The sequence below is a fragment of the Mauremys reevesii genome, unplaced genomic scaffold (assembly GCF_016161935.1).
Source record: "Mauremys reevesii isolate NIE-2019 unplaced genomic scaffold, ASM1616193v1 Contig9, whole genome shotgun sequence".
NCBI lineage: Eukaryota > Metazoa > Chordata > Testudines > Geoemydidae > Mauremys > Mauremys reevesii.
In genome coordinates, this window is record NW_024100906.1 from 873,961 (window position 1) to 891,713 (window position 17,753).

At 52.5% G+C, this 17,753-nt stretch overlaps 1 protein-coding gene across 10 annotated transcripts; it reads right to left on the reverse strand.

Moving 5' to 3' along the window:
• Positions 1-578: 578 nt before the first annotated feature.
• On the reverse strand, positions 579-16,288 carry LOC120395033 (zinc finger protein 436-like). 10 transcript variants are annotated; one of them, XM_039519217.1, is made up of 8 exons: positions 16,107-16,288; positions 10,296-10,843; positions 8,807-8,936; positions 8,444-8,560; positions 7,096-8,063; positions 3,625-3,754; positions 3,250-3,363; positions 579-2,887 (listed from the first exon to the last, which is right to left on the reverse strand). In XM_039519217.1, the coding sequence occupies exons 2-8, from the start codon at positions 10,701-10,703 to the stop codon at positions 2,079-2,081; spliced, it is 2,676 nt and encodes an 891-aa protein (XP_039375151.1). In that variant the 5' UTR covers positions 10,704-10,843; positions 16,107-16,288; the 3' UTR covers positions 579-2,078. The 10 variants fall into 10 exon arrangements, with proteins under 10 accessions (XP_039375151.1, XP_039375152.1, XP_039375156.1 ...); XM_039519218.1 differs by lacking the exon at positions 16,107-16,288 and adding an exon at positions 13,970-14,013; XM_039519222.1 differs by lacking the exon at positions 16,107-16,288 and adding an exon at positions 13,362-13,481 and having other exon boundaries at positions 8,444-8,557.
• Between the last annotated feature and the right edge of the window lie 1,465 nt (positions 16,289-17,753).

Consider the following 17,753-nt stretch of genomic DNA (forward strand, 5'->3'; position numbering starts at 1 on the left):
TTTATTTGACCAGCTTAAGACTAAAACACATTTTTACTGAAATATTCTAAGCAGAAAAGTTATTTTGGAAAATAGTTCCTGTTTAATACGGTTGATGTGGCGCAAAGGAATTTTGTCAATATCACTTTTCACAGCAGACTTAGCGCCCCATTGCCACCCTTCCTTCTGCACTGCTGCTGGCCGCTGTGACCTCTGCGCTAGCAAGTCTGCTGTGAAAAGTGATAGATGTTTGTTTGTTAATTTCACTTTTCACAGCCTCCCTGCGCTGAAGGCAGCTCTGCCACCAGCAGCAGCACGGGAATGAGAGTAGCTTTGTTTCTCTAGTATCCTGGGACCAACACGACTACAACTACACTGCATGCAATAAATGAGGCAGGTGAATATGAAATACAATCCTTGAAGTGAATCAAACAAAAAGACTCTGATAGGAAAAGGATTGAAAACTTTTGTTGTACACTACCGCCATCTACTGGATACCCCTGGAAACAGCGGAGAAACTAAGCTGAAATCTGAGCACTCCCTTGGCAAATGGCCAGTAAAAATAACTTATCACCTCGCCCATCTTGTGATGTTGTTTATTGGAATTTCACCCCTTTTAAGCAATTTCTTTTAATAATTCAAGGCTGTACGCTGGTGAGGTGGTTATATCTTTCAATCTTCCGTTTTGTGCTATCCAATGCCTATTGCTTCTGGAGTGCAACCACCATATACCAAGAAAACAAACAAAATCCATTATAGTCTTCTAAATTTGGTGGATAAATTCCATACGTTCTTTGATTGTATAGACGCATTTCATACTATTTAGTTCTCACAATAGCCCAGAAGATGTTATCTACATAGAGAGAGAGAGTTTATCAGATTCACAGAGCAGACAAGTGCGCAGCTTCTAAATTTGGGGTTGAAGACATATTGATAGGACAAAACAGGTCATCCATGGTATATTTGATTGATAAGCACAGCAGATGTATAGTTTCGCATTTGGGATGAAAACATGTGCTTTGGTTCTCGGGGTAACAGTTTGCGCTATAAGACCTTCAGTCTCACATGATATGAACCATTTTCTTATTGTCCAGGTGGATCTTATTTGGGCTCGTCTACATGGGGAATTTTACCATCACAAATATACCTGGTTAATTATACCACCATAAGTCCCTAGACACAACCAGGCTCTCTCTGTTTTTGGTTCCTGCCAGTCCCTGGCAATCACTTTCCCCCCAACACCTAATAATATTACCTTGAAATTTCCACTAACCATCTCGCTCCAGTGAAACATCTCTTCCTTCCTTCACCAGCTCCTTCCCCCTCCCAAATCTCACACCTGTCACCATAAATAAGCCGCTACTACCCATCCATGAACTTTGAACCTTGTAATTTTTAATATATATGAGTGGAGAAGTGCCCCACTCCAAGAAAATGAAGTACCATGCCAATAATTGGAGATATACCAATCTCCTAGAACTGGAAGGGACCTTGAAAGGTCATCAAGTCCAGCCCCCTGCCTTCACTAGCAGGACCAATTTTTGCCCCAGATCCCTAAGTGGCCCCCTCAAGGATTGAACTCACAACCCTGGGTTTAGCAGGCCAATGCTCAAACCACTGAGCTATCCCTCCCCCCAAGATGGTTTCTATCTTGTGTGGAGTCCCTATTGTGATGCTAGATCGCATTTCATCAGAACACATTTCATCTGAACTTACATTTATGGCATCGGGTGTTCAACAAGGTTTGATTTGACAGTGAAGCTTTCCAACACTTGCTGCATTTGTGAGGGCTCCGTTGCCGGTGTGTATAACCAGATGCTGGGAAAGGGCAATCTTCTAACAAAAGCTTTTCCTACACTGGGGACATTTATAGGGCTTCTCCCTGGTGTGGATCTTCACGTGCTTAGTCAGGTTTGATTTCTGCCTGAAGCCTTGCCCACATTCAGTGCACTCATGAGGCTTTTCCCCCGTGTGAGTCTTCTGGTGCTGGACAAGCCCCAATCTCCAACTGAAGCTGTTCCCATAGTCCAAGCAGCCGTAGGGTCTTTCACTTGTGTGGGTCCTCTGATGCACCAGAAGGTTGAATCTCTGGGTGAACCCTACCCTGCACTGGAGATATCTGTGGGAAGTTCCCCCATGTGGGTCATTTGGTGCTTCCTAAGATATGAGCTCCGAGAAAAAAGTTTCCCACAATTGGGGCATTTATAGGATTTCTCTCCCATGGGGCATTTCATCAGGTGGTGAACAAGGTACGATTTGAGAGCGAAGCTTTGCCCACATGTGGTACATTTGTGAGGTCTCTCTTCCTGGTGCCTTAGCTGATGCTGGGACAGGCTGTACTTCTGACGAAAGCTTTTCCCACACTGGGGACATGTGTAGGGTTTCTCCCCAGTGTGGACCTTCAGGTGTCTGGTCAGGGTCGATTTCTGCACAAAACTTTGCCCGCATTCGGTACATCTGTGAGGTCTCTCTTGCCGGTGCATTAACTGATGCTGGGAAAGGTTGCATTTCTCACTAAAGCTTTTCCCACACTGGGGACATGTGTAGGGTCTCTCCCCCGTGTGGACCTTCAGGTGTCTAGTCAAGTTTGATTTCTGCACAAAGCTTTGCCCACATTCCCTGCACTGATGAGGTGTTTTCCCCGCGTGGGATCGCTGGTGATGGCGGAGCGCCGAGTTCCCCCTGAAACTCTTCCCACAGTCGGGGCATTTATGGGGTTTCTGTCCCACGTGGGCTCTCTGAGGATTATGATCATCACACCCAACAGGTCTCTCCTCACCCACGGGGTCTCCCTGCTGCCATCCTGCTCCGCTGGGGTCTTCCCACTCAGGGCTCCAGGACATCTCATTCGGCTCTGCTCCTGCAGGCTCTTCCTGCTGTGGATTCTCCTCCTCTGTCCTGGCACCTGCTGGGACAGAGAGAGAATCCAGCCGGGGTCGTTCCCTGTGCCGGGGAGAGGGGCACAGGGGTTTGTTGCTGAGGAGAAAACTTGATGGGCAGGAAACAAATCCCCCAAACCCTTCCCTGAGGGGAGAGGAGGGGCCAGTTCTGCCCCAATGGCCCAGCTGAGCCCTCTGAGAAAAGTTGGAGGAGGGGAGGGCTCCTGCCAGGGGTGGGAATCTGGGAGTGTCACCTGCTGTGATGACAAGGACCTGCTGGGGACGGTACTGATAGAGACAAGGTAGAACAGAAGGGAGATAGGGGGGAGACCCTGGCAGCTTTTCCCTTTCCTCCCGGACAGTCTCTGAGCCGGTGTCGCTCATTCCTCACCTGTGCGGGCGCCTCGCAGGGTCTCCCTTTCCTCAGGGCCCTGGAGATCCGGGACCCTCAGCTCTTCCCCTCGCTCCATTTGAGAGACCATGGCCAGGTCGGGGATGGGGAATCCTGCCCGGGGGAAAGAAACAGGCGAGATGGCGCTCGGTGAAATCTCCCCCCAGGGCTCGTGACGGACAACTGCTCCTTGATTTTAACCCCAGCCCTGCTCTCTGCTGGGGGGAAGTGGGATCTGCATTGTGGGGTGATGGTCTCTGTGCTGCTGGGTCTGGGGGATCCAGAGGCCAATGCCCCAAAGGCATCACACGGGCTTCAGAACCTCCCTTCCCCCCTACCCCAGCTGCTAATCCCTGAGGGGAAAGTGCTCCTCACCCGGTGAGATCAAAGGCTCTTCTTTATTCTCCTCCTTCACCTCCCTGCAGATCTTGCCCTGCTCTGGGGCCAGCGCTGCCCGCTCTGCCCTGGAGGAACACGCAGCCTCCTCCTCCCAAGTCACCGGCTCCTGGAACAACAAAGACCCCCGCTCAGCACCTGCAATCCCCGCCAGACCCACTCGCTCCCCATCAGCCAACAAACCATCTGATGGGAGCTCCTGCCATGCGGTCCTAGGAGAGAATGGTCTCATGTCCCATTCCCCACCCCCATTAGCCAGCCAGTCCTGCTGCCCTGGGGCCGGATGGGAGCTGGTGACGCTGGTGGGAACATGGGCAGGATCTGCTCCGTTTGGTAAACTGGGCACATGCAAACACAATGTGTTTCAATACATCCAGATGAAATGGTATCCCCCCGGGAACAAAGAATACAGGCCTTACTGACCCCACGCGGGACTCTCATATGGAAATCACTGATTCTGACAGGGATTCTGGTGTCATTGTCGACAGGCCACTGGACATGAGCTCCCAGTGAGATGCTCTGGGGAAAAAGGGCCAATGCCATCCATGGCTGTTTAAACAGGAGCGGGGAGGAGGGAGGTGATTTGACCTCTTTGCGTGGCTTTGGGGAGACCAATATTAGAAAACAATGTCCAAGGATGTTGACAAACTGGAGAGGGTGCAGAGAAGAGCCACAAAAATGATTCAGGGGCTAGAAACGATGCCTTACACGGAGGGACATGGTTCACTCTGTTTAGTTTATCAGAAAGGTAAAGGGGTGACTTCAGAGGGAGAAAATTCATCAAAATGTAGGTTCTACTTTCATACACCCCCCCATACTTACACACAATGCATTATTAACCTGTGGAACTCATTTCCACTAGATAGCACTGAGGCCTGGAGCTCAGTGGAGGATCAGATAGCAACATGGATAATGAGAACCTCCCTAGGTACGCTACTAGCCCAAGTGAAAAATGTTTTTAGGAGGAATCTGCTTCTGGGCACAACCCAACAACTAGCTGACAGGATTAGGAAGACACTTGGATGAGGGGCAAATTGTGCCACCTTTGTCCACTACTGGATTTCTTTCATGTACCTACGAAGGGCCTAAATATTGGCCACTGGCCACCAGTGTGGCTTGTTCCTATGGGGACTGAACATCATGGCAGATGGTGAAAGAAAAGAGAGCTGATTTTGGCGAGGGGCAAAGGGAAAGAACTCATATCGCAGTCTTGGTCTACATCAAAACTGACGTCGACCTGGCTGTATCGCTTGGGGCTGTGAAAAATGTCTTGAAATCTTGGCAGAATTCTTCTGCCAACCTCGCTACCGCCGCTCGAGGCGGTGGATTTGCTACAGTGACAGAAAACCCCCTTCCATCACTGTAGTGTCTGCACTACACCAGCAGAGCTGCAGCACTGGAGTTGTGCTGCGGTAGCACGTGGGGTGTAGACATACCCCCAGTCTCTTCCCAGCGGACGGCAGTGAGCAGGCAGCTGAGGAGACTCCAAGGGGATCCATTTTTCAGAAACAAGGGATTCACCCCCCCACACACCTTCCAGACTCAAAGCAATGTGTTCCCTAGTGAGGAGCCATGGGGGGGGGGATGGGGAGGGGTCTTTTGTTGGGAGCGGCAGGGTCACAGCAGTCCCCAACACAGCCAAAGAAATACACCAACTCGCTGTTCTGCAATAGGTACAGCTGCCTTCACAGGGCACACTAATGCTTAATGAACAGCACGCAGGGTTGATTAGGTAAAGTAGTGATTGTTTGGTTCCATCAGCCTATTGGGAAAGGAAAAGGAATGGCTGCTTCGTGGTGCCCCTGCAATCCCCTCCCCTAAAAGTCCCACACTTCTGGGACACCGTCCTGCTCAATCCCTATGAAACCGACTGGCCGACGCCCCATTTACACTGCCGAGAAAACTGGGTTCACATCCAGCACTCGGCCCAGCGGCGTTTGTAGGAGTAAACGGTGAAATATCCTGGACTGTTTGTCCACGCTGGTCAAGCAGCAGCTCCCTCCCACAAGGACGTTATTTAGTTCAGACACTCACAGTGGACTGTGGGATGCAGAGCTAGGCGAGGAAGTAGGTTGTGAATCACCAGTTACAGGAAGCAGCCACACAGGAAAACCGCCGTGGGCCCACCACTTACAAGAGCCCTGCGATAGACGGAGCGGCTCAGCGCTGAAGCCGCAGGCTAAGACGGGATGGTTGGTAACCCATTGTTCACCATGTGCTCTGTGCAACGAGCTGCGTTTTTATCCCATAATGCTACTTGCCAGTTAGGAGCATGGTAGCAAACTGCTGTCTGGGTGTGGCACGACTGATTTACTCCTACTCAGTTGTCACCTTAAACTTCCCCCAGTGAGGGTTGGTCAGCACAGGGTATTTTACAGGCGTCCGCATACAAGTCTAATTATAACTAACTTCCTGGGTGGACACACTTATTCTGGAATAAGCGTGTCCACTGGGGAAGTTATAACCAGTATTCCCAGAGAGGGATAATTATACTAGTAAACCTCACGGGGTAGACGTGCCCTAAGGCGTGTTTAAAAGATACACACGCACGCACACAGAAACACACACGTATTCCCACGCCTACATCATCCCACTTTTCAAATGGTCCGTACCTCCACTGCCAGTCTCTCTCCGCTCTAGTTTTCTACCACTAGTGCCCTTGTGATCACTTCTCTCCAACATCCAATCATCTAACCTTGAAACTCCCCCTAACTATCTCCCCCTCCCACCCTCGGAGAAAGATCTCTTCCTTCCTCCCAAACATAGGCTCTGACCCTCAGGGCTGCCCAGAGTGTGTGGGGGGGGCAAGTGGGGCAGTTTGCCCCGGGCCCCACAGGGGCCCCCACGAGAATATAGTATTCTATAGTATTGCAACTTTTTTTTATGGAAGGGGCCCCCGAAATTGCTTTGCCCCAGGCCCCCTGAATCCTCTGGGTGGCCCTGCTGATCCTGTGGGTGCTCAAGGGCTGGAGCACCCATGGGAAAAGTTAGCGGGTGTCTAGCACCACTGGCAGTCAAGATCCCCCTTTCCTCCCCCCCAGTGCCTCCCGCCCACCGGCAGCCCGACAATCAACTCCTTCCCCTCCCTCCCACCGCCTCCTGGCCCCCATCATCAGCTGTTCCATAGCATGCAGGAGGTACTGGGAGGAGAGGAGAGGGGACAGGGTGCACAACGGCAGGAAGAGGTGGCGAAGGAGTGGGGCAGGGAAGGGTGGGGCCTGGGGCTGAGCGGGGGTTGAGCACCCCCAAGGAAAATGGGAAGCTGGTGCCTGTGCTCCGAGTTCTCACACTTATCACCAATCGATAAGCCGCTACTACCCACCCAGGCTCTTTAAACCTTGTACTTTTTAATACGTATGGGGGAAGAAGTGCCCCTCTCCAAGCCCAGGAAGTACCACACCGTGTGTGGAGTCCCTATCGCAATGCTAGAGCTACTGAATCTGAAGTTACATTTGCTGCATCACGTTTCTCTCCCATATGGCGTTTCATCGAGTGTTGAACCAGGTTCGATTTCTGAGTGAAGCTTTTCCCACATTTGGTGCATTTGTAGGGTCTCTCCCCAGCGTGGATCCTCAGGTGTCTAGTCAGGTTTGATTTCTGCCCGAAGCCTTGCCCGCATTCAGTGCACTCATGAGGTTTTTCCCCCGTGTGGGTCTTCTGATGCTTGACAAGCCCCGATCGCCTGTTGAAGCTCTTGTCACAGTGGGGGCATTTGTAGGGTCTCTCGTTCAGGTGGGTCCTCTGATGTGTTAGGAGGCTGAACCTCTGGGTGAACCCTACCCCGCACTGGGGGCATCTATAGGGGCGCTCCCCCGTGTGGGTCGTCTGATGCTTCCTCAGGTCTGAGCTCCAAGCAAACTGCTTCCCACAATGGAGGCATTTATAGGGTTTCTGTCCCATGTGGCGTTTCACCAAGTGTCGAACAAGGTATGATTTGAGAGCGAAGCTTTGCCCGCATGCGGTGCATTTGTGAGGTCTCTCTTGCTGGTGCGTCATCTGATGCTGGGACAGGCTGTACTTCTGGCTAAAGCTTTTCCCACACTGGGGACATGTGTAGGGTCTCTCGCCAGTGTGGATCCTCAGGTGCCTTGTCAGGGTGGATTTCTGCCCAAAACTTTGCCCACATTCCCTGCACTGATGAGGTTTTTCCCCCGTGTGGGATCGCTGGTGGTGGAGGAGCGCCGAGTTCCACCTGAAGCTCTTCCCGCAGTCGGGGCATTTACGGGGTTTGTGTCCCATGTGGGTTCCCTGAGGCTGGGGGTCATCACACCCAGCAGGTCTTTCCTCCCCTGGGGGGTTTCCCTGCAGCCATGCTGTCCCACAGGCATCTCCCTGCTCGGGGCTCCGGGACGTCCCAGGTGGCTCAGCTCCCACGGGTCCTTCCCACTGGGGATTCCCCTCATCTGCCCTGGCACCTGCTACGAGAGAGAGAGAGAGAGAGAGAGAGAGAGAGAATCCAGCCGGGGCTCGTTCCCTGTGCTGGGGCGAGAGGGGGCAGCAAAGGGGTTTGTCGTTGAGCGGAAAACCTGATGGGCGGGAAGTGAAACCCCCAAACCCTTCCCTGAGGGGAGAGGAGGGGCTGGGGCTGCCCCAGAATCCCAACTGAGCCTTCAGAGAAAGGCTGGGGGAGGGGAGGGCTCCTGCCGGGGGTGGGATCAGGCAGTGACACCTGCCATGAGGACAGGGACCTGCTGGGGACGATACAGAGCGAGTGGAGGCAGAACTGAGGGGCTCCCACTGGCTCGGCTGGGATCCCACCTGTTCCCTTCACTCCCAGTTGGTGTCGCTCATTCCTCACCTGGGCGGGCGCCTTTCGGGATCAACCTTTCCTCAGAGCCCTGGAGATTCGGGACCCTCGGCTCTTCCTCAGGCTCCATCTGGGGGATCGCGGCCGGGTCGGGGATGGTGAATCCTTCTGGTGGGGAGGAAATGGGTGAGACGCACCTGGTGAAATCTCCCCCTAGGGCTTTGTATGGAGAACATGCCCCGATTTTAACCCCAGGCCTGGTCTCTGCTGGGAAGACGCAGCATCACCATTTGGAGGGTGACTGTCTCTTGCTGCTGGGCCTGGGGGCTTCACAAGCCACATGCCCCCAACGCAGCCTGATTACTCAGTAACTCCTGCCAACCCCCACCCCCCGCTCCTGAAACGGTTCCTCACCCAGCAAAATGAGAGTGTCTTCCTTATTCTCCTCCTTAACCTCCCTGCAGATCTCGCCCTGTCCTGGATCCAGCTCTGCCTGCTCTGCCATAGAGGAACACACAGTCTCCTCCTTCCACGTCACCAGCTCCTGGAATAACAAGGGCCCCCGATCGGCATGTTATGGTTCAGTTTAGCCATCCCACAACCAGGCTCAATCAGGCTTCATTAGTCAGAGGCCAAAAAGCACAGCACAGATTGTCCTGAAATTATTGGCTTACCTCCAATCGTATTTATTCCTGAGTTGTTTACAACAAAAGGAAAGTTCTACTCATCCCATGATATTAACGAAGGTTGACGTACCAGTCCTCACCAGTTTCTTATCTTGTTTTGAACATAGTTCTCTAAAGGTCAGCAACCCTTAGAGACACGTGCCTTGGTACTGAACAGATATTTGTTAAGCATCAACAAAACTATTCATCTTATCCTGTCTCTTTACTATGTCTCTGTACCTGACACTGAAATTGCAACACTTCATATGTGCCCTCAGTTAACCAATCTTAGCATAACTGAAAAGCACCCTGGGAAGAGCTTAATATGAATACAATTCATAGTCACATAAAGCATGACTATAACACATGCTATTGATATAGATTGGCATTATGGATATGAGATTGGTTAACACGGAGACCTCATTGATTTTCTCGTAGCTCCATTTACGAGTTGCCAGACACAGAGGTGTCTTGTAGCAGCCAGACTCAGATACCCGGAGGCTTCTGGGTTTCGCAAGCCTCAGATATCCTCATTCTGATAGGTCCTGCTAAGCTTCCAACCATCCAGAGAACAGAGGCACAGGTAAGCAGCAGAGTGATTGCAACCGTTTAGCTCCCATGAGCTTTCCACAGCAAAGTGGAAATGGTAGTACAAGTACAAAGAATTTGGAGAGTACGCTCATGGATATACATCTGCCTTATTTGCTTTGCACAGCCACTTTATACAATCATAGTGGAGTAGTAAAGCAATTCCCATTTGTTAATCCATCTGTTTGCAAGCTGCTTTCACATTCCTCAGCAGGATTCCATTCCTTGTACGGAAATTGCCTCTCTAGTACTAGCACAGGAGTTTTGCAAGCCGCGGTCTCTCCCTTCACCTATGGCCTAAGCACTGCTTCAGTTTGGTCACCAGGAGCTGCAACTCTAGCCAGATCCACTCCTTCCCTGCCAGCCTTCAAACCGTCAGATGGGAACTCCTGACCCGGAGACTCTTGTGCCATTCCCCACCCCCATGAGCCACCCCGTCCCCCCCATCTAGGAGGAAAAGCCAGCCAGTCCCCTGTCCCGGGGCCAGATCAGAGCCAGTGCCTCCCCGTCCCAAGGTGAAAGGGCCCGTGTCCCATTCCCAGACCCCCTTCAGCCAACCAGTCCCCTCCGCCTCATGGGTGGATTGGAGCTGGCGCCCCCTAGAGGGGAAAGGCCCCGTGTCCCACTCCCTAATGATTTCACATCCTTACCTCCTGCTGCTGCCATATTCCGGGCTCTTGCTTGGCTAACTGGAAACCCTCTGCCAGAGCCACAGCCTGCTCCCCGGTCTGGGGGTGACACCCCCCTACCCAGCTCTGGATCTCCTGGGGCAGGATGCTCAGGAACTGCTCCAGCACCAGCAGCTCCAGCATCTGCTCCTTGGAGCGCTGCTCCGGCCTCAGCCACGCCCGGGAGAGGAGGTAGAGGTGGCCGTATGCCTCCCGGGGTCCCTCAGCCTCCTGGTAGCGGAACCCCCTGAAGCGCAGACGATGCATCTCCATGTCGACGGCTCCGTGGGCATCTGGCTCTTCCACTTCCTCTTTGGGAACCAGGCCACATCCCGGTGGGGGCTGGAACGGGAGCCTGAGAGCGGCTGGGGGAGCCACCTGGGCAGCCATGGCCCGTCTCTGAGCCGGAGCACGGCCGTATCTGCCTGGGGATCGCCTGGCATCAGCAATGGACCCCCTGCAGCACCATCCGTACAGGGGTGGGGGACACGTCCAAGGGGGGATGAGATCAGCCCAGGGGATGATCACCTCTAGGGAGAGAAATTAGAGCCACAGAAGGAATGAGACACACAGGAACAGCCCCCTGTCCCCAGCCCCAGTGTTGTGGGGAGAGACACAGACCCAGCCCAGGCGCCCCCAAAGTTGGTGACTCTTTCCCTCCTATCACCTACGTACTTCTGCACGCCTGGGTCCCCTCCTGGCCATGTGAAGTGAAAATCAACCAAAAAAGTATCATTGTTAGGACTTGTAGCCTGATCTACAGATTATATATATAAACTTAAGAATCCCCAATTATCACTTTGAGGGTTGACAGGTTCTTGCCCCCAAGATCAGGCCCTGTATTATTTAAATTATTATATAGTTGGGAACCCCAATGTGCACAGTTGCAACACTCACATTATAGGAACTCTTCTATATTGATAAATATGGTCTATTAATACATTTGGTACAGTCACAAACACCCCACTCAGTAAGGTAGGTAGAGATACTACAGAATGTACCGCTCCACAGCCATATACTCTCACCATCCCTTGCAGAACATTACTATCAACTTCCCCGTCATCTCCAGTGTCCAACCCAAGGACATCATCTCTGTCTCCTACTGCTCCTAGGCTGGATGAAACTTTTGTAATATGATACGCTGCCGACACTATGTTTGATGCATATTCAGTAGGGATATTTCCCTTTTTCCTTATTTGTATATCCTCGCCTTTCCAATTTTGGACTGTCTTTCTTCTGTGGGTTAGTATATCAGTGATCTCAACTTATCATCATATCTGTCAATTTGTTTCCATGGCCCTTTAGTGGTTAGGTATCTGCGGATGTAGCACATGTACCTGTTATGTATGTAAATTTGTTGCCATGACACTTCTGAAATTGGATCATGTACCCGTGGTCAGAACTTCCCCTTAAACATTCTATTTTCAGCTCCCCAAATACTTGGGGTTTTCCACTGGGCCGTTTATCTGCGCAAAGTTGAGCTGTTCAGAGTTCATAGGCCTCAAGCCTTATGCTAACTGGCTGAAGCTAACGTCTTACAGGATTCAGGCCTGTAGGTTCCTTGCATTACTGCTGAATACGTAGGCGCTGGAGACCCCACAGAAAACACCCACCAGCAGCCAGCTACCCCTCTCCCCCCAGTGCCTCCCGCTGATCAACTCCTCCCTCTCCCTCCCGGTGCTCCCCACCCGCTGTGATCAGCTGTCCCATGGTGTGCAGGAGGCACTGGAGGGGGGAAGGAGCAGCGGAGGGGGCGCACTTGGGGAGGATGGAACTGGACAGGAAGAGGTGGGGCGAGGCGGAGTGGGGCAGGAAGAGGAGGGGTGGGGCAGAGCCTTGGGGAAGGGGTGGAGTGGGGGCCTGGGTGGTGTGTCCAATAGGCTGGGGAAGGCTGTGCCTCCTCAGACAACCCCACATGGCCCCAGCCATGCTCCTCTCCGAAGCTACCTCCTCCTTGCCCTTCCCCCTGGCCCCAGCCCAGGTTGCTGCTCCTCTTCAGCACTGCTGGGGCTGGAGCTAGGGCGGCCAGGACTTGGGGGGTTGGGGCTGCCTAGCGCTGCGGGGGCCCAGGTGCTGAGTTGGGGAGCTGGAGGCACTCAGTCTGCCCATCCTGTGCTTGGGGGCTGGAGGTATGGGGGGTGGTGGCCCTGCAGAGGGGGGGTTCCGGACTCCTGCAAGGCAAGGGGGTGGGGGTGGGGCTGCAGCGGGGGCGGGGGAGAGTTAGGGGTTAGTGTCCACCAGCCAGCACCTGCTGCCCATGAGTGGGGGCAGGGCCAGGGGGTGTGTGTCAAGCACCTCCAGGAAAAGGAGGAAGCAGGCGCCTGTGGCTGAATATAATGCAAAGCAGTGAATACAATAAAGGCAAGGCAGCCCTCTGGGCTACAGACTCCTCACCTGTGTCCTGTTCCTAGATCAGCGGTTCTCAAACGTTTGTACTGGTGACCCCTTTCCCACAGCAAGCCTCTGAGTGCGACCCCCCTCTTATACATTAAAAACACTTTTTTTATATTTAACACCATTATAAATGATGGCGGCGAAGCGGAGTTGGGGCTGGAGGCTGACAGCTCGCAACCCCCATGTAATAACCTCAGGACCCCCTGAGGGGTCCCGACCCCCAGTTGAGAAGCCCTGTCCTAGATCCTGATACACAGATCTTCACGGATCTAATTACAAGCCCCCAGTGCCTTCCCAGAGTTGAGGGAAGAACCCAGGAGTCCTGGCTCCCAGCCCCCACTCCCCTGCCAGAGCCAGGGAGAGAACCCAGGAGTCCTGGCTCCCAGCCCCCCCACCCCCGTTCTAACCACTAGGCCTCTGGTGACCCAACCCAGTGTGTCTAATATCTGTGCGCTGCCCTGGAGCTGGCTGAGTTGGGGGCACCCTGCTGGGTGTGTGACACACACACACACACTCCCTGCAGCTGGCTCCGATCCCCTCGTCCCCGGCGCCTCTTCCTCCAGGCAGCGATTTCCTGCCTCTGCTGCCGTTTCTCTCCCTCCCTGGAGCCGCCTCTGGCTGCTTCTCCCCCCCGCGCCCAGCGCCCCCACTCACCGCCCGGCCCCGCTGCAGACGGAGACTCGCCCCTGCGCACAGGGAGTGACTCCGAATCCAGGCGAGGTGCAGCGGGCTGGACAGGAAGGAGCTAAGGTCCCTGCACTGTTTACAACCGCCCCTTACAGCACCGCTCTGGGAAGTGGCCAGGCTCAGAGCTCATTGGTTTTAACCCTCTCATTCTCCAGCCCGCAGGGGAGCTCCCAACAGGGAAAGAACCAGGGAGATCCAGAGCCTCCTCCCTGCTCCATTATCAAGCCAGACCTCCCTGGATCAGACCAATGCTGGGCCCCTAGCCAGTATCCTGCCTCCAGCTCTGCCCAAAGCCAGCTGCAGCAGGGGATGATGTGAGAAACACAGTTGCCAACTCTCACCCCGGGTAAATAAGCACCCGATTGCCACAAGAAGCCCAAACTCAAGCTAATCCCATTTCAAAACAAACCAATCCCTAAGAACCCCAACACTCTACGTGACTAGATCCCCTGCCCCCGGCCTGCAGTCTGGGACTGTGTTGGGCCCTCTGTGCACCCCGACTCTCTCCCCCCTTGCCCCCCCTTGCCAGGAGCCGATCAAAAAAATAAAAATAAAAAGCGGCAGCAGCAACATACCTGGTGTTTTCTCCCCTTGAAAGTACTAATTGTTGGGGTTTGCTTTAGAATATTGAGAAGATGTCAAATAACGCAGCCTCAATCAGCTTTATTAGTCAGAGACAAAAGAGCCCCACCCAGAAAGGAAAGGGTAACAGGCAGAAAGGAAAGGGTTAACCCTTTATCACTTTGATCTGGGAAGCAGAGACTCATCTATCTTCTCTGGCAACATCAGTCTTCTCCAAAATCATCAACTTAACCCTCCTTGTGTATATACCTCAGTTGTTTACAACAAAGAAAGGCTGCACCCAGTTTTTAATGAGTTGCCTATCTTGTTTTGAACACAGGGTTCCAGGTGTCAGCAAACCCAGCCCCATCCTGCACTAGCCCTAGGTGAGCCTGCATATTGGTCAAGCATCAACAACATCATCTCTCTTCGCCTTACCAAGCTGTACGGCCTGTACCCAGCACATCTGGCAAACTTCAGCACAACATACATTGAGTATCGGGCAGGTCCCGCATGCACAAGGAACTGGGATTACACACAGTTCCCTGCAGGCTTGGCCTCAGTGAAAAGCATGCTGGGAATCTGATTCACAGTTACACACTGTTAACATAAGTATAAAGAATATAAAGCCCAATAGATAAATATGCATTGCCCCCTCTCCACCTGGTCACCTTCTTTAATGCCAATCTGCTTACAGGTTTTGAGGGACAGGTCTGGGTTCTTCTGGATCCTGACACCCACTCAGCAGGGTGTAGCGTCTTTATTTTTTCCTATGAATTTATTTGGCGATGCGTCCACCCCACTCCCTCCTTCCTGGCAGGGTCACCAGGGCAGCTTGGGAGGGGAATTCTAACCACAGGGTAACCCCCACTTACTTGCCAGATAGTTGGAGACTTCCAAAAAATAACACAAACAAATGCAATGTATTCAACACACTAATTATATTAAACAGAAGACAAATAGAACATAACAGGGTTCACCGGTGCCTGCACTGCTAATACCTGTGACTTTCCCCAGCAGTCACATGATTCGATGTAGCAAATGTAAGATTAGTGTCCCGTTGGTACGTGTACTTTGTTGGGGCCCTTGATGACCTATGACCACAAAATTCTTCTCTGCCGTGGTTTAGCAGTTTGGCTGGCTGGGTTCAGTTCAGCTCAAAGGACTCACAAGTGGGAGAAGGTGGTAAATCCCACCACAGGTTTAATATGCAGCAGGTTATAAAATCCCCAAACCCTCACTCCCTGGCTTGAGGATGCAGTTCAGGGAGTAGGGGGTCCCCAAAACAAATTCCCTGACTGACTAACTAAAAGATGGTGCCCTCGCAAACTCCACGAATGATCCTCAGGTTCAAAGATGACTCTGGACTCCTCAATCACTGCAGAGGGGCTGATCTCTGCTGGCCAGGATCCTCCTCAAGCAGGAATAAGGCTGCTTTGATCCCAGGATTTCCCCTCACCACAAAGGGGTGCAGGGCTCAAGGTGCAGATTACACAACTGTACTAACATCCAAACTCTTGTCTCCTGGCCCAGTGCCCAGACACACTCCCAGCAGGCAGCAGCCCTGGACTAGCAGCCAGAGCAGCGCTGACCAAGTGGGGACTGGTCTCACCGAGGGAGCTGGGGGGCGAACTCAGCCTGGCTGGGGAAGTTTCCCAGCAAAACTCTACAAACTGGGAATCATCAGTGGAGAAGGAAAAGCCCAGCTGAGGGATCTTGCTGTCAGGTCTCTAGAGGCCAGTTCCCAGGGGGGACCCTGCATGCAGGCCTGGGACTCACCAGCTCCCCACACAGCCAGTCCTGCCCTTGCCCGGGCTGGCTCCAGCCTCTCCAAAACGGCTTCTCCCCTTTCCTGAACTACCTGGGAAGGGCTTCTCGCTCCCTAGTGGTTGCTGGGCAGACTCTGAGTTTGCCTTGGCTCCCCCTCCCTACCAGGGACGGTGTGCCTCTCCCTGAGCTGCCAGCAGACAGAGCCCCCAGAATCTAGGTAATCTCCTTGGGTGTGATAGATAGAAAGATAGATAGCCTATCCTATCTAACATTATACAAAGTAATCAAGTGACTTCTCAATCTTCTTTCTGATAAGCCAAACAGACTGAATCCTTAATTTACCATCATTGTGACCGAGCACATGAAAGGATCCATACAAACCTCTCAGTCGGCTTGCATGTGTGTGCTCTCCTCGCGCGCTGTCCCAGCTCGATGCTGATAGCTGGTTTGGTAGATCTCGCTAGTACTGCCCCGTGTGGTTAAGTGCTGAAGGCTGGAATGTCGTTGCCTCCGTAACACTGTTCAGGCTGCCCAGTGCTTCTGTCCTTGGAGTAAGTGCTATTGTTACAGTAACTCCTCACTTAACGCTGTAGTTATGTTCCTGAAAAATGCAACTTTATGTGAAACAATGTTAAGCGAATCCAATTTCCCCATAAGAATTAATATAAATGAGGAGGTTAGGTTCCAGTGAAATTTTTTTTGCCAGATAAAAGACATTATATACAGTATAAGTTTTAAACAATTTTAAACCAACAGCTAGTCTAGACGCGATAAATCGATCCCTGCTGGATCGATCGCTGCCCATGGATACAGCGGGTAGTATAGACATACCCTTATTTTGTCAAACCGCTGTATCTTGTACTAGATGGGAATGTATTGGTACTAGCTGAAATATGTTTATGTAACTATCTAGTGCCTCGTATACTAGCAACAACTTTGCCAAGTTCACGTACTGAACAGTGAACGTGTAAGCATGTGCTTTAAGATGGCCTGGCTTTGGTTTATGGACTCTGGTTCAGACTTCAGACCAGGCCCAGTGCTCCAGGCTGGCTCTCCCTCTCTCTCTCTCTCTCTCTCTCCCCTACATCAGCCTCTGCAGTTCTGGCTGCAGCGCTCGGCCTTAATTCTGTCGTAGGGCAGCAAACTCCTCAGGGTCAATCCGCAGTGTAGGGTCATCTATTTTTTCTTTTCAATCAGTACTATTAAAAATCATTTCGGTTTTTGGCGTGAGGTGGAAGTTGGCCCGGAGCTGACAACACAGCTCCTTTCTCTCTCACAAACACCCTCTTTAGAGAAACTTTGCAAGGACCTGAGAATTCAGACAAGTCAGGCAAAGGACTTTGAGAGGCTGGTTTTATTAGAAGTACTACAAGAGCACGTTGAGGCCCGAGGTGAGATCAGGGTTGTCATTGTGCTGGGCACTGCACAGATAAATTGTGAGAGACAGGCTCTGCCCCAAACAGCTCACAGTATATTATTATTCTCTCCTTATTATAGGTGGGGAAACTGAGGCCCAGAGAGATTCAGCATCACCCCCGCCATAAACCAACAGACCTCACTCCTGTCCCAGAGCTGGAACCCGAACCCAGGAGTCCTGATTCCCAGCCCTTTCTCCCTCCTGTAACCCACTAGACCCCACTCCCCCTCCAGAGCCAGAGATAGACCCCAGAAGTTCCAGCTCTCAGCCCCACCTGCTGTAACCATCTAGCCCACACTCCCCCTCCGGAGCCAGGGTTAGAACCCCGGAGTCCTGGTTCATAGCCCCCTCCCCCAGGATGCTCTGAGTCCACGTAGTGTAGCGGATCCGGAGAGGCAATGGGGTGGGCATGCTGAGGGGCTGGTGCAAAGGGGGAGGGAGCTACTGTTTGGAGGCATCAGGCTGGGACGGAGGTTGACATAGTCGTTCTTGCCAGGGCTGACCGACCCCACTGTAGTAAAGAGTGAGAGAGGCTGGAGCACTGGGCCTGGTGCAGGACCTGAGGCCTGAACCACAGGCAGTGAACCAAAGTCAGACCATGCCGTGAACCA